Source organism: Oncorhynchus masou, chromosome 15 (genome assembly GCF_036934945.1).
Source record: "Oncorhynchus masou masou isolate Uvic2021 chromosome 15, UVic_Omas_1.1, whole genome shotgun sequence".
NCBI classification, from domain to species: domain Eukaryota; kingdom Metazoa; phylum Chordata; class Actinopteri; order Salmoniformes; family Salmonidae; genus Oncorhynchus; species Oncorhynchus masou.
Window position 1 is genome coordinate 28,784,778 of NC_088226.1, and position 23,501 is coordinate 28,808,278.

At 42.5% G+C, this 23,501-nt stretch overlaps 1 protein-coding gene across 2 annotated transcripts in view; it reads right to left on the reverse strand.

Annotated features, from left to right (window-relative positions):
• LOC135556100 (lysophospholipase D GDPD3-like) overlaps positions 1 to 23,501 on the reverse strand; it is a 38,707-nt gene that overhangs the window by 6,009 nt on the left and 9,197 nt on the right. For both annotated transcript variants that reach the window (XM_064989017.1, XM_064989018.1), the window contains 3 exons: positions 2,272 to 2,407; positions 1,987 to 2,032; positions 702 to 820 (listed from right to left, as the gene is read on the reverse strand). In XM_064989017.1, coding sequence (XP_064845089.1) covers positions 702 to 820; positions 1,987 to 2,032; positions 2,272 to 2,407 — 301 coding nt within the window. The remainder of the gene's footprint in view (positions 1 to 701; positions 821 to 1,986; positions 2,033 to 2,271; positions 2,408 to 23,501) is intronic.

Consider the following 23,501-nt stretch of genomic DNA (forward strand, 5'->3'; position numbering starts at 1 on the left):
AACTTAACAACTTCTTTTCATAAGGAACGCTTATGCTCAAAAACATCTGCAATCGTCTTCTCCTCATGAACCATATGTCAGATTATGTCCAGATTTTTTATTTACACATGACATCAGTCTTTAATGGTTTTAGTTGTTAAATTCAAATATAGCTGCACTGTAACCTGCACGTTAGCATATGCTAATGCTAAAAACACACATCTTCTCACAAACCATAAATCATATTTACTCCAGATTTGGTATAGACTCAATGAATTAGCCTGTAATGAATTGGAGAAGGATTAGTTGCTGCATTCAAAGTCGGCCACGTCACACAACTAGATGGCACCATATAACACCAGGGCTATAAGAACTGAACCGATAGACATGGGGCCATGAAATTTGTTATGTAAACCAATGTATATGTCCTTAGAAGCTGTGTGATAAAGTCACTGCAACCTTAGATGGCTGCACTGGACCAGTTGGTGGCACTATAGATGTCGTCATCCTTGTGGTATTGAGAGAGAACCATGGTAATGCTTTCACTGATTGCACATAATGGAAGATAGTTGGATAGCAAAGCAAGCACCATATCATGTAGGAACTATCTTGTGTCCTTTCTGTCTTCCTGTGAACCCCGTTCATTGCTGCTCACTGCTATATTTATAAAGTATATTCTGTAAACAAAGTTGAATTTGATTGGGTTTAGCTTAGTCCTGTACTTTTTCCATCAGCAAGGTGTTGTCTTCTTTGATTTCGATGTTGACTGGCATCTTAGGGAACTTCCTGAACACTTCCTCCAACAGGGTGAACTTCCTGTCTGTACCGGTGCTGTAGTGGCCTGGTGTTGGAAAGGAAGGAAGAAAGGGAGGGGATGGGAGGGAGGGAGAAGGGTGAGGTAGTGAATGTCATGATAATACACACACACACACGCACGCATATACGCACACACATTGGTGCGAAACCTCAAAGAGCATTTGTCTATGCCATTGACCCACTTCTGTCAGAGAAGTATGGTGGATGAGTGTGTGTGTGTCTCTGTGTGTGTGCGCCTTAATTAGGCTGACAGCGTCATTGTATTTTGGTACACCAGAAGTACACGAATTTCCAATGAAAAGCTGCGTTTGCCTTGCAGCATTGAGTTGCAGAGGTAGTTGCATAGTGCAAACTGTAAAGTTTGGTGGAGGAGGAATAATGCCCTGGGGCTGTTTTTCATGGTTCGGGCTAGGCCCCTTAGTTCCAGTGAAGGGAAATCTTAATGCTACCGCATACAATGACATTCTCTAGGCGATTCTGTGCTTGACCCTTTCCAACTTTGTTGCAACAGTTTGGGGAAGGCCCTCATATTTCAGCATAACAATGCCCCCGTGTGGACCTCCCGATTGGCACAGTGGTCTAGGGTTAGGGGAGGGTTTGCCCCGCAGGGATATCCTTGTCTCATCGTGCACTAGCGACTCCTGTGGCGGGCTGGGCGCAGTGCACGCTGACACAGTCAGGGTGTTTCCTCCGACACATTGGTGTGGCTGTCTTCCGGGTTAAGTGGGCATTGTGTCAAGAAGCTTGGTTGGGTTGTGTTTCGGAGGACGCACGGCTCTCGACCTTCACCTCTCCCGAGTCCGTATGGGAGTTGCAGCGATGAGACAAGACTAACTACGAAATTGTGGAGAAAAGGGGGTTAAAAATATATAATATATATATTTTTAAAAAATATATAAACTGTATATTTTTTAACTAATAATTCAAAAAAATAAACGTTTAAAATGAAAAACAATGCCCCCGTGCACAAAGCGAGGCCCAACCTCACTAATGCTCTTGTGGCTGATTGGAAACAAGTCACTGCAGCATTGTTCCAACATCTAGTGGAAAGCCTTCCCAGAAAAGTGGAGACTGTTATAGCAGCTATGGGGGATCAACTCCATATTAATGCCTTTGATTTTGGAATTAAATGTTTGCCGACCAGGTGTCCACATAATTTTGGCCATGTAGTGTATGTGTTACAGTGGATACCTGCATTAAATGTGACCTCCAGTCTGTCCTTATACAAGGGTAAGTCCTGAAAAGAAAACACAATTCATATTTTATACTACAAAATGAATGAACTGTCTCATTACTGTATGGGACAGTTTATAAAAGCTAAAACAGTTTATGGAACAGATTATAAAAGGGGCCTACATGTATACACATTATAATACATACACATTAAGGTCAGAATAGCTATGGTAACAAAGAGTTCAAGCAACAATCAAGGGGAGTTTTATATTCTATGGCTTTAATATACATTTGACCTCTAACCTCTAGGTTTAGGGAGGAGATGGTGACATCATGGCCGGTCTGCCTCAGGAGGTTTTCGTCATGTGACACGACCACATGACCATCCTGGGTCAGGTGACAGTCCAGCTCCAGCATTCCTGTACCCTGCTCCACCGCACTGAGGAGGGGGGGGTAGATTAAATAACGACACCCACATAACTGTTGTTTGAACGTGTCGTAGGTGGAACTGCATTAGAGCTGTCAATCCACAAGTGGCTCCCGGCATCAAACTTATTGCAGACATTGGCACATTAGTAGTAATCCCGTACAATCTACACATCGATTAGGCCGAAATATTTAGTTTAATGATTTTTAATTTGAGGTTCATTATTTCTATATAGCCTACATTTTCTAGTTCTGAACTTCTAACGTGAGTGGGATGGGTGTGGCTTTGTGACAATGACCACACAAGCAGCTGCTCACCGATTTGAAACACCAACTATGCAGGTGTTGGTTAGCGCATGTTAATGCTTGATCTGATTGAATCTAGCTCAGAGGTGTCAAACATACGGTCCGGGTCTGGCCTGTGAGGGGGACCAATCCAGTTTAAGGGTGGTTTGAGAAAATACAAAACTCAAATAAAACACACTTTAAAATGACTAAAACCAAATCGAAAGTATGTCAAAATTACAATGGACCTATGGTGCCTTCAGAAAGTATTCATACCCCTTGACTTATTGCACATTTTGTTGTGTTACAGCCTGAATTCAAAATGGATTAAATCTATTTTTGTCACCCATCTACACATAATAACAAAGTTAAAAGATGTTTTCATCAATACCCTTCAAACACCGGCTTCGAGGGTTACCTACATATTCAAACGATTGACATATTTTCATTCAACTTTATTTTGATGAATTTATTAAAACTATTTCATCCTTCCACAAGATATAGTCCCAACACAAATCTAAGGTTGCACCCCAAGCCGATTCGTTTGCCAGAGACTCGACCCAGTTGTTCAGTCTTTTTGTTCTAAATTGTTCTAGTCATTTGTTCTAAATGTTCCATACTGGCTGGCAACATTTTTATCCCTTGAATTCTAGCTAGCCAACTACAGCTAACTTCGTCACGTCAAACAGTGCAGCCAAAATAACAGCAAAGTAGCTTAATTTGCATCTGTTTAAATTGCTTTCTAGTGTAATCTATTTGGATACAACCATAACAATGAGCTAATGAGGCTCGATTTCTCCTGGCATAGAAAATGTGCTCTCTCATCAGGACACTGTTGTTCAGAGGAGCTGGCCAAAAACACAGCTAAAAACACACTTCAAACTGAAGCTGGATAGACTTTAAACTTGCCGGACTCCATTTAATTTGATCTTTTTTCAATTGATATTTCTTTGTATATATCCATGAAAATGATGCCAGATGAATCATAATTTCGACTGGCTGAGAAATGCTGCCTGCCTGTCTGTCTCATCCTGACTCCCAACACTTTCATAACTATGGGACAGCTTGAGTTTGAGTTTGAATATTGAAACAATGTTGAAATATCGAAGAGACAGACAGCAAGGTTTATGAGTACTGGTACCGAGTCAATGTGAGATGGTACATGTTAGTCAAGGTAATATGTGCATGTATGTAGGGGTAAAGTGACTATGCATAGATAATAAACAGCGAGTAGCATCAGTGTAAAAGCAAAGGGGGGGGGGGGGGGGGGTTCAATGTAAATATCCTGGTGGCCATTTGATTAATTGTTCATCAGTCTAATGGCTTGGGGGTAGAAGCTGTTAAGGAGCCTTTTGAACCTAGACTTGGTGCTCCGGTACCGCTTGCCGTGCGTTAGCAGTGAGAACAGTCTAAGACTTGGGTGACTGGAGTTTTTGACCATTTTTTGGGCCTTCCTCTGACACTACCTAGTGTATAGGTCCTGAATGGCAGGAAGTTTGGCCCCAGTGATGTACTAGGCCCTATGCACTACTCTCTGTGGCGCCTTACGGTCAGATGACAAGCAGCTGCCATATCAGGTGTGATGCTACCGGTCAGGAGGCTCTCGATGGTGCAGCTGTTTTACTTTTTGAGGATCTGGGGACCCATGCCAAATCTTTTCAGTCTCCTGAGGGGGAAAAGGTGTCGTGCCCTCTTCACGACTGTCTTGGTGTGTTTGGACCATGATAGTTTGTGGTGATGTGGACACCAAGGAACTTGAAACTCTCGACCCGCTCCACTACAGCCCCGTTGATGTTAATGAGGGCCTGTTCGGCCCTCCTTTTCATGTAAGTCCACGATCAGCTCCTTAGTCTTGCTCACATTGAGGGAGAGGTTGTTGTCCTGGTCTCTGACCTCTTCCCTATAGGCTGTTTCATCATTGTCGGGGACCAGGCCTACCACCATTGAGTCATCTGCAAACTTAATGATGGTGTTGGAGTCGTGCTTGGCCACACAGTCGTGGGTGAAGAGGGAGTATGGGAGGGGACTAAGTACACACCCCTGAGGGGCCCCAGTGTTGAGGATCAGTGTGGCAGACGTGTTGTTGCTACCCTTACCACCTAGGGGCGGCCTGTCAGGAGGTTCAGGATCCAGTTGCAGAGGTAGGTGTTTAGTCCCAGGATCCTTAGCTTAGTGATGAGCTTTGTAGGCACTATGTTGTTGAACAATGAGCTGTAGTTAATGAACAGCATACTCACATAGGTGTTCCTTTTGTCCAGGTGGGAAAGTGCAGTGTGGAGTGCGATTGAGATTGCGTCATTTGTGGATCTGTTGAGGCGGTATGTGAATTGCAGTGGGACTGGGGTTTCCGGGAGGATGGTGTTGATGTGAGTCATGACCAGCCTTTCAAAGCACTGAATGGCTACCAACATGAGTGCTACAGTGCAGTAGTAATTTAGGCAGGTTACCTTCGCGGGCACAGGGACTATGGTGGTCTGCTTGAAACACATAAGTATAACAGACTCGGTCAGGGAGATGTTGAAAATGTTAGTGAAGACACTTGCCAGTTGTTCCGCACATGCTTTGAGTACACGTTCAGGTAATCCGTCTGGCCCCGTGGCTTTGTGAATGTGGACCTGTTTAAAGGTCTTGCTTACATCAGCTACGGCGAGTGTGATCACACAGTCGTCCGAAAAAGTTGGCATTCTCATGCATGCTTCAGGGTTGCTTGCCTCAAAGCGAGCATAGAAGGTATTTAGCTCATCTGGCAGGCTCGCCTCACTGGGCAGCTTGCGGCTGGGTTGCCCTTTTGTAGTTTGTAATAGTTTGCAAGCCCTGCCACATCCAACAAGCATCAGAGCCAGTGTAGTAGGATTCAATCTTAGTTCTGTATTGACGCTTTGCCTGTTTGATGGTTTGTCTGAGGGCATAGCAGGATTTCTTATAAGCGTCCAGATTACAGTCCTGTTCCTTGAAAGTGGCAGCTCTAGCCTTTAGCTCGTTGCGGATGTTGCCTGTAATCCATGACTTCTGGTTGGGATATGTACCTTGTGGTAGCAGAATCAGAATTAGTTAGGTAACATATATAAGATGTTTTATCTTATTTATTGTCATTAGAATGTCTTCTTTTTGAATAATACTGTTGACAGTGTGCAGTTATCCCTTCTCTGCTAGGGCTCAGTTACTTGGGGTCCAGAGAGGGGAGAGGTCAGGTTAGTCTTATCTGTGAATGTGTCTGTAACTATTTCTAAACCATGTGAAGGGATGGTGTGATTAAAGGGGAACCAGTTAGTTGGCTCCACAATGTCTGTGTGCCAGTCACTCCTCTCCGTGATCTTGTCCAGGAGGGGTTGTATTTGAGATGGGAGTGTCTAGAATTGACAGTTGATACAGTGGGGAGAACAAGGATTTGATACACTGCCGATTTTGCAGGTTTTCCTACTTACAAAGCGTGTAGAGGTCTGTAATTTTTATCATAGGTACACTTCAACTGTGAGAGACGGAATCTAAAACAAAAATCCAGAAAATCACATTGTATGATTTTTAAGTAATTAATTTGCATTTTATTGCATGACATAAGTATTTTATCACCTACAAACCAGTAAGAATTCCGTCTCTCACAGACCTGTTCGTTTTTCTTTAAGAAGCCCTCCTGTTCTCCACTCATTACCTGTATTAACTGCACCTGTTTGAACTCGTTACCTGTATAAAAGACACCTGTCCACACACTCAATCAAACAGACTCCAACCTCTCCACAATGGCCAAGACCAGAGAGCTGTGTTAGAACATCAGGGATAAAATTGTAGACCCGCACAAGACTGGGATGGGCTACAGGACAATAAGCAAGCAGCCTGGTGAGAAGGCAACAACTGTTGGTGCAATTATTAGAAAATGGAAGAAGTTCAAGATGACTTTCAATCACCCTCGGTCTGGGGCTCCATGCAAGATCTCACCTCGTGGGGCATCAATGATTATGAGGAAAGTGAGGGATCAGCCCAGAACTACACGGCAGGACCTGGTCAATGACCTGAAGAGAGCTGGGACCACAGTCTCAAAGAAAACCATTAGTAACACACTACACCGTCATGGATTAAAATCCTGCAGTGCACGCAAGTTCCCCCTGCTCAAGCCAGCGCATGTCCAGTCCCATCTGAAGTTTGCCAATGACCATCTGGATGATCCAGTGGTGGAATGGGAGAAGGTCATGTGGTCTGAAAAAGAGCTTTTTGGTCTGAACTCCACTCGTCGTGTTTGGAGAAAGACGAAGGATAAGTACAACCCCAAGAACACCATCCCAACCGTGAAGCATGGAGGTGGAAACATCATTATTTGGGTATGCTTCTCTGTAAAGGGGACAGGACGACTGCACCGTATTGAGGGGAGGATGGATGGGGACATATATCGCAAGATCTTGGCCAACAACATCCTTCCCTCAGTAAGAGCATTGAAGATGGGTCGTGGCTGGGTCTTCCAGCATGGCAATGACCCGAAACACACAGCCAGGGCAACTAAGGAGTGGCTCCGTAAGAAGCATCTCAAGGTCCTGGAGTGGCCTAGCCAGTCTCCAGACCTGAACCCAATAGAAAAGGGAGCTGAAAGTCCGTATTGCCCAGCGACAGCCCCGAAACCTGAAGGTTCTGGAGAAGGTCTGTATGGAGGAGTGGCCCAAATTCCCTGCTGCGTTGTGTGCCAGCCTGGTCAAGAACTACGGGAAACGTATGATCTCTTTAATTGCAAACATGTTTCTGTACCAAATATTAAGTTCTGCTTTTCTGATGTATCAAATATATCAAATGTATCAAATACTTATGTCATGCAATAAAATGCAAATTAATTACTTAAAAATCATACAATGTGATTTTCTGGATTTTTGTTTTAGATTCTGTCTCTCACAGTTGAAGTGTACCTATGATAAAAATTACAGACCTCTACATGCTTTGTAAGTAGGAAAACCTGCAAAATTGGCAGTGTATCAAATCCTTGTTCTCCCCACTCTATATGCCATTGGGTGAGGTAATGTTTTGGTCCTAAGTGGTACCAAGAATGAGATAATAACTTTGTTTAGGAGACCAAACTGAACGATAATTTATAGCCAATACTGTCTGGCTATGGGATACTCCTCTCTCAAGTAAAATTCTTCCTTTGTGCAGTTTTCCTAAGACCTGTGGTTTGTCATGTCGACTAGGGGGTGGATCTTTGCTATAAAGGATCTCAGTTGCCATTATGTTGACACTCTCAGGGAATTCATTTATAGACACTGAATTGATCTGAGAGTCACAGAGCCATGGTGAAGCTCATATAATTAAAGATGGACTTTATGATAACTTTGACTTGTGTGTGGTTTGCTCTCTCATGATTTGGTAATACAGTTAATTTCCACAACAACCTACAGTCACTGTGGGGACAACGTCATCGATGCACTTATGATGAAGTTGGTGACTGAGGCGGTATGCTCTTCAATGCCATTGGATGAATCCCGGAACATATTCCAGTCTGTGCAAGCAAAACAGTCTTATCATTTGACCACTTCCGTATTGAGTGAGTCATTAGTTACTTCCTGCTTTTGCTTGTAATCAGGAATCAAGGGGATAGGATTATGGTAAGATTTGCCAAATGGAGGGTGAGGAAGAGCTTTGTATGCATCTCTGCGTGTGGAGTAAAGGTGGTCTAGAGCTGTTTTCCCTCTGGTTGCACATGTGACATGCTGGTAGAAATGATGTAAAAAGGATTTATGTTTGCCTGCATTAAAGTCCCTGGCCACAAGGAGCGCAGTTTCTGGATGAGAATTTTCTTGTTTGTTGATGGCCTTATTCAGCTCGTTGAGTAAGGTCTTAGTGCCAGCATCGCTTTGTAGTGGTTAAATAGACAGCTACGAATAATATAGATAAACTCTCTAGGCAAATAGTGTGGTCTACAGCTTATCATGACGTACTCTACCTCAAGCAAGCAATACCTCAAGACTTCTTTAATATTAGACATCACAAACCAGCTGTTATTGACAAATAGACACACACACCCACCCCTCGTCTTACCAGATGTAGCTATTCTGTCCTGCCGATGCACAGAAAACCCAGCCAGCTCAATATTATCAGTGTCTTTGTTCAGCCATGGCTCAGTGAAACACAAGATATTAGACCCACCCGTTGTATAATACTTTGTAGAAGAACCTTTGGCATTGATTACAGCTGTGAGTCTTTCTGGGTAAGTCTCTTAGAGCTTTCCCCAACTGGATTGGATACTTCACCGTACCTTGTACAGTAGTTCTCAGAGTTGATCTCGTTAGAATGCTTCAGAGGTTATCGATGTTCTCGTCCTCGGCTACGTATCCTTCCACCTGCAGATTGATAAGGCGACGTCTAGGATTTGCTTCTTCTGTAGTGATCGATAGTTTGAGTTTATAACCATATTGCAACATTCGGCTCATGCTTGGTCTATAGTGGTAGATTTCTGAACCATTTGTAACCTTGTCAGCTGACGCTGAACATAACTGGTCTAATATGTTAATTCTTCAGTGCATCCTTTTAAACAATTGGGGAAAAAGGGCGTTCCATTACGTTTCGCATAATTACTGTGTTCACGTGGGCGTGGTTACTGACTTGGTAAACTACATAAAAAACATTTTCTCATGTAGATGACAAATCACATTTCTATTTTTTCAAAAATATTCAGATACTTAATCATTAATTCTATACAACATTCAGATGCAAACCTCATAATTAAGAAGTGTAGACAGAGGTACAGTTATGTGGTTCTGTCTTTCATGATGTCACATCATCAAAACAAATGAGGGGAAGGGCTAGTTAAAAGGGTTATGGGAAGGGTTAGCTAACATTTTAAGTACAGTGGGGCAAAAAAGTATTGTCAGCCACCAATTGTGCAAGTTCTCCCAATTAAAAAGATGAGAGGCCTGTAATTTCCATCATAGGTACCCTTCAACTATGACAGACAAAATTAGAAAAAAAATCCAGAAAATCACATTATAGGATTTTTAATTAATTAATTTGCAAATTATGGTGGAAAATAAGTATTTGGTCAATAACAAAAGTTTCTCAATTCTTTGTTATATACCCTTTGTTGGCAATGACAGAGGTCAAACGTTTTCTGTAAGTCTTCACAAGGTTTGACTAAATACTTTTTTGCCCCACTGTAGTTGCAAAGTAGCTAAAAACTGAGTAGTTGCAAAGCTGCTAATTAGCTAAAAAGTTGTCTGTGATGAGATTCGAACACGCAACCTTTGGGTTGCTAGACGTTTGCATTATACTTGCCCTTTTCAACCATCTAAAAGTACAACAAAAGTTCAATACAGTACCGCTCTTCACCGGGCCAAACAGGTGTTGTACCTTGTTTCCCTTGGAAGCTAGAATCCCGCCCCGAGCCAGGCCTCTCCCAGCTGTAAGCATGCTGTGGGCTAAACTGGGAGCAGTGACATGCAAGCGATAAAACCTCAAAAGTGTGTGGTGATGCCTAATTCGCCGCAACAAATATCCCCAATGGTCAACCCTTTAAATAATGCCCCTGGTGGAGTGGATGTGTACACCATTCGGTAACCTTTGCCACTATATGCCAGGGAGATATGCCTCCACAATCATATGGAAAAGACGCTGCTTAGAGAGCGCCCTAAAGGGAGCTGGATTTGCAAAGCAGACAAAAAGCTGGTCACATAACTGGATATCCTGGGTCCGCTCAATGTATGTGCGTAAAGCTTATACTGGACACAGGGCATGTAACCTCTATTGCTCATCAGAAGAAAAAATAGATCAAAAGCTAATGACCTGTAGGACATATTCATGACTTTCTGGGCAAAGGCCGCATTTGGGCAAAGGCCGCATTTACCTTAGTCTCCAGGGGCGAACTGTGTACAGGAAGAGTGTATAGATAACGCATGGAGATCCCCAACGCATTTAGCCGAGGTCAAAGCCACGAGCAAGGAGGTCTTGTAGGAGAGGATCTTCAGATCCAAAGACTCCAGTGGTTTTAAAGAGGGCCTTGCACAGAGCATCCAAAACCAAAGCTAAATCCCAACTGGATGCAATAGGTTTAGAAACCGGTCTCAGGTGGTGCACACCTTTTAGGAACCCCACCGCCAATCCCTGGAGTTGCATCACCAATTTCCACATGACATGCTGAAATAGCTGACATGTACACTTTCAAAGTGGTGAATAGGCGACCCTGATCAAAAAATTCCTGTGGGAACATTAAAATGTCCCTCAGAGAACTCTGAAAAGGAACAATTCCCTTATTTTGGCACCAAAGCTCAAATGCCTGCCACACTCTTGGGAGGGAGCCTTTGTGGACTGAATAGTAACAATCAAGTTCGGAGGTACAGGGGCCAAGCCCACCGATCCCAAATCTCTGGCCGGGGGGGGGGGGGGCCAACCCGCCCGGGCGCCTGGGACAACAGATCCCTGCGCAGCGGGGGTTGCCACAGGACCCTGCTCAACAGGCGAATGATCCCCAGCTCCACTGGTGGAAATGTGTAAAGGAGGGTACAAAGCCACTGATGCACAAGTGTGTCCAATACCAACGGCGAGCTCGGGTCCCTCATTGAGGAAAAACAGATGACAACGCACATTTTCTTGAGATGCATAAAGATCTACGTCGGCCCTGCCAAACATTTCCCATATCTGGGAGACCACCCAGGTGTGTAGACCTCACTCCTGAGAAAGAGAGGGTCTCACCTGGATAAAAGATATGCACTGTATTGAGAGCATGTGTGCATTGCGTCCCATCATTAGGGAGCGAGCCAAGGTTCGGAGCGAGAGAGACAGGGTCTCTCCCCGTCTGTTGATGCATGTCACCACTGACATATTGTCGGTTCTGACCAGCACAAGCCAGCCCGATAAAAGCAGGGGGAAGCACCTGAGCGCCAGATACACCGTTAGGAGCTCCAGGTAAATTATATGCAGTGCGCTCCGACCAACTGTCCATACCCCTCGAATTGAGTTGCCTTCGAATAGCGCACCCCACCCTTGGGGGGATGAGTCTGTCGTGATCACCTTGCGGGATACAACTCAGCCCATGGGAGCCCCCTGACAATAGCAGAGGGTCACACCACTGGGCCAGGACCCATTGTCCTGACAGGGACACCTGAAGCAACCAGCTTAGGCTGCGAGATGCATCGAGGTGAGTGGCTAGCACTCAGCACCGGAAGGGCCACGTCAACAATAGCCCAAGGGGAACGACTTCCATTACAGAAGCCAAAATTGTAGCCTGTACCCCAACATTACTTTTGGTATGATCCAGGGTGACACTGCCTATGTGCGCCATTGGTCGGTGCAGACAGTGAGACTCCCGTGAAATGCCGGGAAACCACCATGGGGACCGGGAGAGAGTACTTATTTTTCCACAACTTTTGACAACCGCGGCAGGGTAGCCTAGTGGTTAGAGCGTTGGACTACTAACCGAAAGGTTGCAAGTTCGAATCCCCGAGCTGACAAGGTACAAATCAGTCGTTCTGCCCCTGAACAGGCAGTTAACCCACTGTTCCTAGGCTGTCATTGAAAATAAGAATTTGTTCTTAACTGACTTGCCTAGTAAAATAAAGTTAAAATAAAATAAATAAAAATAAATAAAACCAAAGAGACTTTGTGGGATAATAGCATGGTCCTCTCCAACCCTGCTAATTCCCTCAACTCTGCTACCAACAACCACTTAAGGGGCACAGGGGGCTCTGGCAAGGGCTGACGTAGTACCTCGTTTGGACAGTAACCAAACGTGGGGGCACTGTTGTCAAAGTAATGTTTTTGTGGAGGGTTGCACTGGTCGCTCACAACTGTACCAAGGACCCTCGTTCTGGGGTTTACCCGAGCCAAGTGCTCAGGGGCTGCTTTCTCATCAGAAGGTGCTTGGGGAAAGCTAAGTTTCACTTGGCAGAAGTTATGCATCCTAGGCGACGTTAGGCAGGAAGCTTTTTAGTCTAAGCTAGCTTGCCTCTTTGACCACAGCATGGTCCGTTTAGAATAGCCAAGTGACTTAACTCTACATAATCTAAACAAGAGAGCTACCCAAGCAACTCCACCATGGGAAGGTAGGAATAACTAGTAAAAGCTAGCTTGCCTAAGTGTGTTTTCCAACGTTTTAGCTAGCCTGGGCTCGAAAGTCTATGCAGGAATGGATCACTGCGGTGGGTCCGGGACCCTTCATCAAAAAATATTCTGGGAAGAGAGGCAAGCGGTGCATGACCAAGGCAGACACAGGCGGCGGGGGATACCCACCAAACCTTGCCGCCCTCTCTCTTCAAGTAGCCTCCAGTAACCAACACCAGGAGCCGGGTTAGGTGCAGGCAGCTACTGCATACACCACGCCCAGGCAGACAAGACATTTGCTCCAACCATAAAACAAATCCACGTCCTGCAACTCAGACTCAGCCGAGGTACAGGCAACTGGGAGAGGAAGTCACTATCGGAAACACCAAGGCCCCTCAAGAATGAGACACGATTGTCAAGAGAACCTGCGCCTTGGACTAGCAGAACATTGCCAGCCGTGGGCAAGCCACGGTTAGGGAAACCGTCCCCTAGGCCCACACACAAACTGATTCGAGCGAGGGAAGCCAGAGAATGCACCGAGCTGGCTGAGACATACAAGACAACAAACGTGAATATATTTTTATTAATTTGGGCATGGTCCCGACCCAGCTTGTTAGCCTTCATCGTTTCGGTCATATTAGCCATCTTACTCATTGCTACAGCCAGGCCAAGCAATCCATAGAATAAATAATTGGTTTGCACACAACAGGTGAGCACCCACTACCACAAAGGTATATTTTAGTTGGAGTCAGTCTCATGTTCCAAAGATGTTTGTTTTTGGCATGAATCGTTCCTGCTGAAATCGAGGTGAAGAGCAGAATAATTTAAGGGTTTCAGAAAGGCGTTTATTTCATTGGCCTTGTGTTGTACCGAGAAGAAACCTGGTTCAGTCTGCTTTTCACCAAACACAAGTTCACCTTTCAGCAGGACAATAACCTAGAAGACAGTGAATCGCAGTGGAGGCTGCTGCTGCTGATGATGGCGCCGGAAGAAATGGCAGCCGTTTTATGTGCGCCTAACCAATTGTGCTATTATTATTATTTTTTGCATTATTTATAACTTATTTTGTACATAATGTTTCTGCCATCATATCTTATGGCCAAAAAAGAGCTCCTGGATAAAGGGACAGCGATCACTCAACTCGGATTAGACTAAGATTTTTTCTTCAACAAGGCCGAAATCCCCTTCATTGGCAAGAGAAAGAGACGCAGGTAGAGGACACAGGACGGGGTGCCCCGTAAGAATCCGCCAACAGCGAGTGGGAAATCTGCTTATTATTATTACAAGTAATCTCAATATTACTTGCCAACATACAATCATTGGACAATAAATTAGATGAGGTACGATCACGAATATCCTATCAACGGGACATCAAAAACTGTAATATCTTATGTTCCAGCAAATCATGGCTGAATGACGACATAGAAAATATTCAGCTTGCAGGATATACGCTGCACCGGCCAGATAGAACAGCACACTCCAGGAAGACGGGGGGGGGGCAGTCTGTGTAAACAACAGCTGGTGATCGAAATTTAATGAAGTCCCTAGATTTTGCTCGCCTGAAGTAGAGTATCTCATGATAAGCTGTAGACCACACTATTTGCCAGGAGAGTTAATCCATTTTTTTTGTGGCTGTTAATTTACCACCACAGACGGACGCTGGCAGTAAGACTGCACTGAGTCAGCTGCATAAAGGAAATAAGCGAACAGGAAACCGCTCACCGTTTGGCGGCGCTCCTCGTGACCGGGGACTTTAATGCAGGGAAACTTAAATCAGTTTTACCTAACTTCTATCAGCATGTTAAATGCGCAACCAGAGGGAGAAAAACTCTAGATCACCTTTACTCCACACACACAGACGCATACTAAGCTCTCCCTCGCCCTCCATTTGGCAAATCTGACCATAATTCTATCCTCCTGATTCCTGCTTACAAGCAAAAATTAAAGCAGGAAGCACCGATGACTCGGTCAATAAAAAAAGTGGTCAGATGAAGCAGATGCTAAACTACGGACTGTTTTGCTAGCACAGACTGGAATATGTTCCGGGATTCTGCCAAAGGCATTGAGGAGTACATCGGTCACTGGCATTATCAATAAGTGCATCGAGGACGTCGTCCCCGCAGTGACTGAATGTACATACCCCAACCAGAAGCCATGGATTACAGGCAACATTCGCACTGAGCTAAAGGGTAGAGCTGGCGCTTTCCAGGTGCGGGATTCTAAACCAGAAGCTTATAAGAAATCCTACTATGCCCGCCGACGAACCATCGAACAGGAAATGCGCCAATACAAGACTAAGATTGAATCCTACTACAACGGCTCCGACACCCGTCGGATGTGGCAGGACCTGCAAACTATTACAGACTACAAAAGGGAAGCACAGCCACAAGCTGCCCAGTGACACGAGCCCACCAGACAAGCTAAATCACTTTTATGCTCGCATCGAGGCAAGCAACACTGAGGCATGCATTGGAGAACCAGCTGTTCCGGACAACTGTGTGATCACGCTCTCCATTGCCGATTTAAGACCTTTAAAACCTGATGGGGCTATGGGAAATACTGCCCCCTTTGGATGAATTGTGTGCCCAAAGTAAACTAAAAAGAAAACTGTCAAAAATTGCTAATATATGCATATAATAATTATTATTGAATAGAAAACACTCTAAAGCTTCTAAAACCGTTTGAATTATGTCTGTATGTAAAGCAGAACTCACAGGGCAGCCATTCTCCCAAACTCTCTCTCTCTCCTTAGAAAGTTGCTCCAACTTTGACGTCATCGCCCCCACACTTGACAACCAGCTATGGCTCTGGGAACAGTTTCTATTTCTTCAGCTCGCTCCCGTCTTACAATGAGGCGTGCAACGGAGAAAATAGCACGAGCTTTGACTGCTTGGTGGGCAAAATACTGAGGTGTCACGAGTTTTCAGGAGCGCGCTCTGGAAAAACGGACGTTTTTTTCCAATCTGGTTGAAGTGAGTTCGTTACGTTTGATTTAATCGACAATTGTTTTGTACGTTAAAAACATCCTAAAGCTTGATTCTGCACTTAGTTTGACCAGTTTAGTCGACAGATGTAAATTTGAAGTTTTGATGCGCAATTTTCATGATCAGAAGTCCTTTTTGGGGTAATTCACCTGAAGATGTTAGCTTTTGCTAATACAAAGACACACCAACTGCAACCAAACGTTATATTAGGTAAGTATAACTCCTTCCACGGCATTCTTGTCGAAGACCATCAAAGGTAAGGGAATATTTATGTTATAAAATTGTATTTTTGTCGAATCCAACATAGTAGAGAAATAATGCTAATGGCTGAGCGCCGTCTCAGATTATTGAATAGTGAACGAATTCTGTAACGTTAAAAATAAATGTAACACAGCGTTTGCATTAAGAAGAAGTGTATCTTTCTAAATATATGTAGAACATGTATATTTAGTCAAAGTTTATGATGTTTATTGCTGTTATCTGGCGTTAGCTGCTGGAGATATTTATAATTTCTCCGGTCATTTCTGCTGCATTTTTTGAACATGGCTCAATGTAAATGGAGATTTATGGATATAAATTGCATATTATTGAAAAAAACATAAATGTACTGTGTAACATGTGCTATTACTGTCATCTGATGAAGATTTTCAAAAGGTTAGTGAATTATTTTTCTTTTAATCCTGCGTTTGTGATTGTGCTATATTGCATAGCCATGTGGCTACATATTGTATGTTTCCCTAGTGGTGGTTTAACATAAATATGTGCTATGTTTTCGCTGTAAAACATTTTAAAATTCTGACATGCTGGGTAGATGAACAAGGTGTTTATCTTTCATTTAAGCTATTGGACTTGTTAATGTGTGGAGGTTAAATATTTGTAAGAATATTTTTGCTTTCCCTGCGCCACCGTTTTGGGCTGAAGGGGGGGGGAGGGGTTCCTAGTTGGGAACCCGTAGCCCCTTGTGGTTTTAAACAGGTCAACATTCACAAGGCCGCTGGGCCAGATGGATTACCAGGACGTGTACTCCGGGCATGTGCTGACAAACTGGCAGGTGTCTTCACTGACATTTTCAACATGTCTGAGTCTGTAATACCAACATGCTTCAAGCAGACCCCCATAGTGTCTGTGCCCAAGGTAACCTGCCACTAAGGTACCCTGCCTAAATGACCACAGACCGGTAGCACTCACATCCATAGCCATGAAGTGCTTTGAAAGGCTGGTAATGGCTCACTATTATTATCATCCCAGAAGCTCTAGACCCACTCCAATTTGCATATGTGGGAGAAAGATGTACATATAGGGAGGAACATAATACTGTAACACAAGAGAAAGATACACTTAGAGTGCTTTTGCCATTCTGGTAAAATGCATTGGCTATTGTATAGGACAGGAGGCCAGAGTAAGGCCATGAGAGCATAGGACAGCTGGACATACCAAGGTCAGAGGGACATACAAAGGAGGGGGTCAGCCAAATGACCAACTGATGGACTATAGACATAGGCCATATATTTTTAGGACATGAAGATGCTGAAGGAATGTCAGAAGAGACACATAGTCTACTAGTCCTAATAAGGACAGACATACCAAAGAACACACCAGGCTGAACGTAAGGGGGGCCATAGCATAAGATATGCATGTATTATTTGTGGGACATGAAGAGGTCCTGTCACCATTATAACTTGACTGAAAGCAGATATGGGCGTTATCGAGCTGAACAAGCAGGATGCACAGATTGGGATATAATGGTGGCAGATGGACTGAGGGAAGTAACTTCATTTGCATGTGGGATGGACTCATATGTTGTATGTGTATAAATCAGAGCCAGTGCTCTGAAAAAGTGTGTTCCGCGGACCATCTTGGCTTCTGATAGGTTTGTATTAAAAGCCTATATTGAATTCACAAGTTCTTGTAAGTGTTACATTTTGTTAAGATTCTCCACGACATAACTTGACTAGCTTTTTACCAGGAGACCAAGGGATCGCAGAGACTGACGTTCCAGGCTGGTGATAGTTTCTTTGGACAATCTTGCAAACAAATGTGGCCACACAACTATAAAAAGGTAAGCTTGTTCTTACATAGTTGAAATGTTTGTATAGATTGCTTCAGAGATCCTGTCTCAGCAAGAAGGGCGTCACGTAGGTCTCCCCTTAAAATTTCCTAAAAACCCAGTAAATGTTAAAGAACTTTTGAATTCAATGAATTGCATGCATGTGTGATTTTGGGGGTTGTTAAAAATAGATAAATAAACATATGTGCAGGTGTAAGGACTAAGTGACTAGGGGCTGTGAACCTTGCGGGTGTCGGGCGTTTAGCGGAGGGTGCATGCACCCGTTCTGATCGGTCGGTTCCAACGGACCCACGTGTTTGGGTTGGTTGAGGGGAGTTGTTCCGTCTGATTCTGCTTGGCCGGGCTCGACTGTCTCGGGATTTGTTTTGGGATGTGTGTACAACGCAGCCCAATCAACCTGAGCGAGTGACTTGGGTCGAGTGTGTGAGATTCGGACTGCCCCCCTCACCAGACCATTCATTTGGGGACCTTGTGTGCCCTGACTGGTGCGGTTGTTTGCGCTCTATGGCTGAAATGCCATGTGGGACAGCCCATACGGTCAAAGCAGATAATGTAGTTAGAAAATCCTGTAATACCGCTTCAATAAAGTTAGTAGAAGGGCTGAATGGACAGGTTACTTATGAATACAGCTCTAAAAGAATAGAGATCTGCATAAATAAGTAGTTAGAAAAATCCACGAATACTGCCCTTTATTAAAAGAGATTAGAAAAAGGGGTCTGCTTGGGTGGTCTATTCACGGTTACCGCCTTTAGAAGAGAGAGAGAGGGACTGCTCAGGTGAATAGATAGGGAGCGGAAGAACTCTGACCCGATTTGGCTGGGTTCAACTGCAAAATAAATCCTGAGGATAAAACGCTCTGTCTCACTAAACAGGGGTCTGTAAATCGGTAGGTCACGCCACAATATTGATCTAATACGAAACGAAGAACAATATGAGGTGGGTGAGTAGGGTATGAAGATAAGCTAAGAGTATGAGAAATTATAGAAATGTTTCTGGCTTATGTTAAGAAAGTGAATTAAGTTTAGAAACTATAGATTGGTGTAGGTAAAACAAAGGGTGTGCATGAATGAATGAAAAATAAACTAATGAATGACAATTCTTTGTGATGAATGAGCAGATTAGAAAAAAAGAAGAACAGGCTGTGTGTCTGTGACCAACTGGTAGGAAGAGGAACGCGCAGGCCTCTGACAGTTAACTGAGTGTAATTTGAGAAAGAGTGCATTTAACTCTCACTGGGAAGAGGAACGAAATCGATAAATATTGGGCAAAATAAGTTATACATAAGGATAAAACATTGACTGGATAATGTGTTAAACGACCATTGTAAAAAATACAATTGGAGTTAAAAAGAGGTATTAAACAAGGCATGGATAGTATATAACGGATGCGAAGTAGGAAGAAAGAACTTAAAAATATACAGAAACTAAAATATACTGGTTAAAATAAATCTAAGCGGTCTAGAAAAAAGTGACAAAACTGCATGAGAGACACCAAAATAGAAGTCTAGAACACATATTAAAAATATCACGAGCCCTGTAAACGAAATAGGAGGAAAACAGCAGGCGACTCTGGCACTTTGTAGCAACAGAGGCTGCAATTTAAAAATAGCCTGAAGGACAGGAGAGACTGTTTCACTAAAACTATGAATGAATCAGGAATTAAACAGTAAAATAGGATAAGAGAGAATATAGCAAGCGGATAAATAAAGAGATAAGAAAGTGTAGACATTATAACGTAGGCTTTGATAGGAGAAATTAAGTGATGTGACTAATAAATTATTATTTGGGAAAGTAGGGTAGCTCTACCTTGGAAAATAGTAAATAAAATGTGTATAATGCGATGGGAGTGTTTAGGAAAAATAAATAGAGGCATGGCAACAAACGGACTGTTTCTCCCCAGCATACAGAGATAGTGGAATTTTATAAGGCCATGGAGTCGCTGAAAAGAGCGCACGTGAATTTGACCAAATTCTGCTTGAATATGAAAGAGCAAACTGGATAATGGAGGACAACATTACCCGGTAAACAGAATAAATAAAATAAACGATTCAGGGAGGCAATTAGGAATTGGAACAATCACATAAAACCATAATAAGAAGCTCAATTTACCAGCTTTCTGATGTCAGCATTCTATCATCATAAAAAACATTACGATGGGGGACAGATATGATTCTGCTTGCCCTCGCAGACGTGCGAGTGGTTTGCAGAGCTATAGAAAATATCTAAGCGTAAGAGGTTGTAGATGTGGAGCTAACAAGTATGGGGGAAAATGAGTGTAAGATGACACTGGAACTTAGTGCGGTAGCAGGAAATGCCGCTATAAAAGAGTTTGCATCGTTGTCAAAAGAACAAACAACTATTTCGTTTTGAGGTTAGTAAGAATGGAATTTTCACCAAGCAGTGTATAGTCTCTGATCGATCAATAAGTGGTTCAAAGAGATTACAATTTATATGTGATGAAATACGTACTAGATCACGTTTTACCTAACTTCTAGTAAGGTACCAATGTGATTTACAAATAGCCCCACTTGAAATCATTTTGCATTGAAACAACAGTTTTAGTGGTGATAAAATACGTGGAGAAGTTATTAGCGTCAAAATACGGAAAATAAACGTATATGAGAAATCACAAACGTGGTAAAATTAGTTAGAAGAAAAGCAAATTGTAATATATGGGTGTTTTCAATTTCTAAGGGTAAGACACAGATAACCGACCAGGAAGAAACTATGCGTTCTGTGCATGGCTAAAACTTTTATCGCATGCTCAGGAAAAGTAAGGGGATTTTAGTTTTGTTAGACATTATATAGCGTCATTCTCTGAAACTGCTAAGACGCTTATAGAATAAAAATCAATATATATGTAATACTATTGGCTTGCTGATTTAAAAGGTAACATGGTGAATGTTAATGAAATGTGCATTTCTTTTCCAGAAAAAAGGGGTTACATTTTCTCTGGTCAAAATGTCATTGAAGACTGTGGTACTGAGGAAAGCAGTTAGAGATATTCGGCCACTTTAAAAGTCTTAGTATCTGGATAAGGCTATAACTGGAGTTCTGGATAAGTGAGGCCAGCTCATGTGTGTTCTTGGCCTATATGCGATAGTGGATTTCCTTTGGAAGGGTTTTTTCAATTCAGTTTCAAATTGGGTATGCAGATGGATGGAAATGTTTTTGAAAATGTATTTAAGTTGTTTCTAAAGAAAAGAGAGTGGAAACATTTTAATGGTGTCAAATGCCCTGAACCCGAAGAATTTCCCGTGAAGACTGATCAACTTCACTAGAAATTGTTGGAACAGGTGGGATTTAATTATAAAATGATTGGGAAACACCAGTCTCTATTCAAAGTGTACCATCACTTTGAAATTATATTATTTCCTTGGGAAAAAGATGAAGAGTTGTAATCATAGGAGAAATTATCAGTTCCCTGGGGTTATGGTCTTTGGGTAAATACTAATGTGCTTTGTTCATTCTGCATATAAAAGGGAAATATATGTTAACAAGGGATAACAGTTACTCCAAATGGTTTATTGGAGTGTGGGTCTCTGCAAGGGTTATGTTGATATCTACATAATCTGTAACTCGTCAGAGATCGCCAGTAGAATAAGGTTATCATGAAATGTGACGTCAGTATGCATTAATGCTTGGGAGAGATTATCACCACAACAAGTGTGTGTGAAACTCAAACCCACCGTACTGGCTGAATAGTGAGGGGCAACTGTGTCTGATGACCTGTGAACTGTATCTAAAATAGACATGCTGGAATGATATGTGCTGGGAGAAGAAAGACTAAAGGGGATTGGGGTAATGACCTTTTATTACCAGGCCACTCATGACAGAAAAACAGAGGCAAAAGGGCGCATTGTAAAATAGATATTACTGGTACTAAAAGTTTTTAGTATAATGTTAATTATTAAAGGGATGATGTATTGAATTGAGAAGGTCAAATTTGAGTTAAAGTAAGCACTAAGGACTGCTATCCTGAATATTGGGTTGGACAATTTATAAACAACATTTAGTTATGTTTTGGATATAGGACTGTTTAAATTTACTAGGCCTAGGGAAGCTCTGGAAACTAATCCTGAGACAGGTTGATTGACAGAACTTGCAGAATATTAGATTAAAGGTTTTTGTTTCTTTTGTTTTACAATGTCATTGTAATTGGAGTGATACATTGGAATGATATAAGTAATTGAATAAAAGGTATAGTCTGTTGTGCGATAACACCCAAGGATGAAGAAGAAAGAGACCAATATGGGCGTAGAACAAAACGGATGGACGTTTTCCCCAGGTTTAATTACATTACAAATAGTGGTAATTTATTGCAAATATGCAGTTATTATAATTTACTTGACTATTTTTCTTGTTTGGTCAATTTATTTTTGTTTTGAGGAAAATAAGTGTGTATATTGTTCCTGAGGAGGGACTGATATAAATTGACTAAAAATGATTTGAGAATGTTTAAGTATGTATCAAACTATGGAAGGAAATTAGGAGTAGTGACTTATGTGTCATGGGTTAGAAAAACTGTAACTACATTGGGGGCTCATACATGAAGGTTATGGTAGCGGAGGGGTGTTATTTCTAGAAACAATGTATATTAATAGACAAGATAACTCACAGAAAAGGAAGGGCAGTTGGTCTTATAAAAATATAGGGATATAAAATATAGGGACAATTCTAAAAGTAAATAGAACATTACACATACCTAGATTAAGGTAAACGTAATAAGTAGTGGCATTTTGAACACTAGAGCAAAAGTTTAAGAAACTTAAGACTTAGTTTTGTTAGGATTGGATATTCTTCCAACTGGAAGACACTTGACTGATTACATGTTATTCTTACAGCAGTTGCTGTAGGGACCATAATTTGGCTATCGTCATGAATATATTTGTGGCTGGAGGCCAGGTATTTGAGACAGAATATTCACATAGGGCTGTTATTTAAAAATTAAGATTTAGTGATCTTGCTATAAGAAGAAAGTCTGTTGTCAGGAAATAACCCATGTGTTAGTGTGTATGTCCCCAGGAAAAAACAGCACATAAGAGGCCAGATGGAAGGGCATGGGCTGAATTCTGGAGACTGAGTGTACATCAAGATACACCAGGCTGGGGATATACTTCTTACAGCACCTGCAGTGGTAAAGATCGTCATGTCTCTCTTTGGTGGGTGCATAAGTCTCACAAGAAGTAAGGTCCAGCTGAATAATGGGTGAGCTTGAAAACACCACTAGATTCCACTGTAGAAATACTGGGTTGAGTTTGGGGGTTACTTGTTTTATTTGTTAATGTATCGTGTGAAAAAGGATAGATGTTAGGGTAGTTGTACTCTAAACAACATGTTGAAGGCTCGATGTGAAAGCCCATTCAGTGTTGAATTACTTCAAGAAGAAAATGTTGATTAAGGTTATGCACATGCTTATCAGTTGAAATAGAGCAGATGGGGAACTAAGTAAAAAAAAATGACATGATTTGGGAACACCTCTCAGAACCTGGGGCCAAAAGGGGAAGACTGGGTAAAAGCACGAGGAAGCTTATCAGTGCTTTCATTTTTGTGGAGTCCAGCAGAAAAGTATCCTGGAGGCATAGAGTCAAGTGAAGAGAGAGTGGGAATTGTCATGGTCTCAGATTTCAGTATTCATGAATATATTCATGCATAACACATAACATTGTCAATACTGTTATGTTTTGTCCTTTGTTTTCCAAGTCTTAAGTTTAGGAAACGAGATGGAGAAGGGTTTGCCAGCTTCAGCTGGAATGTCAGTTTGTG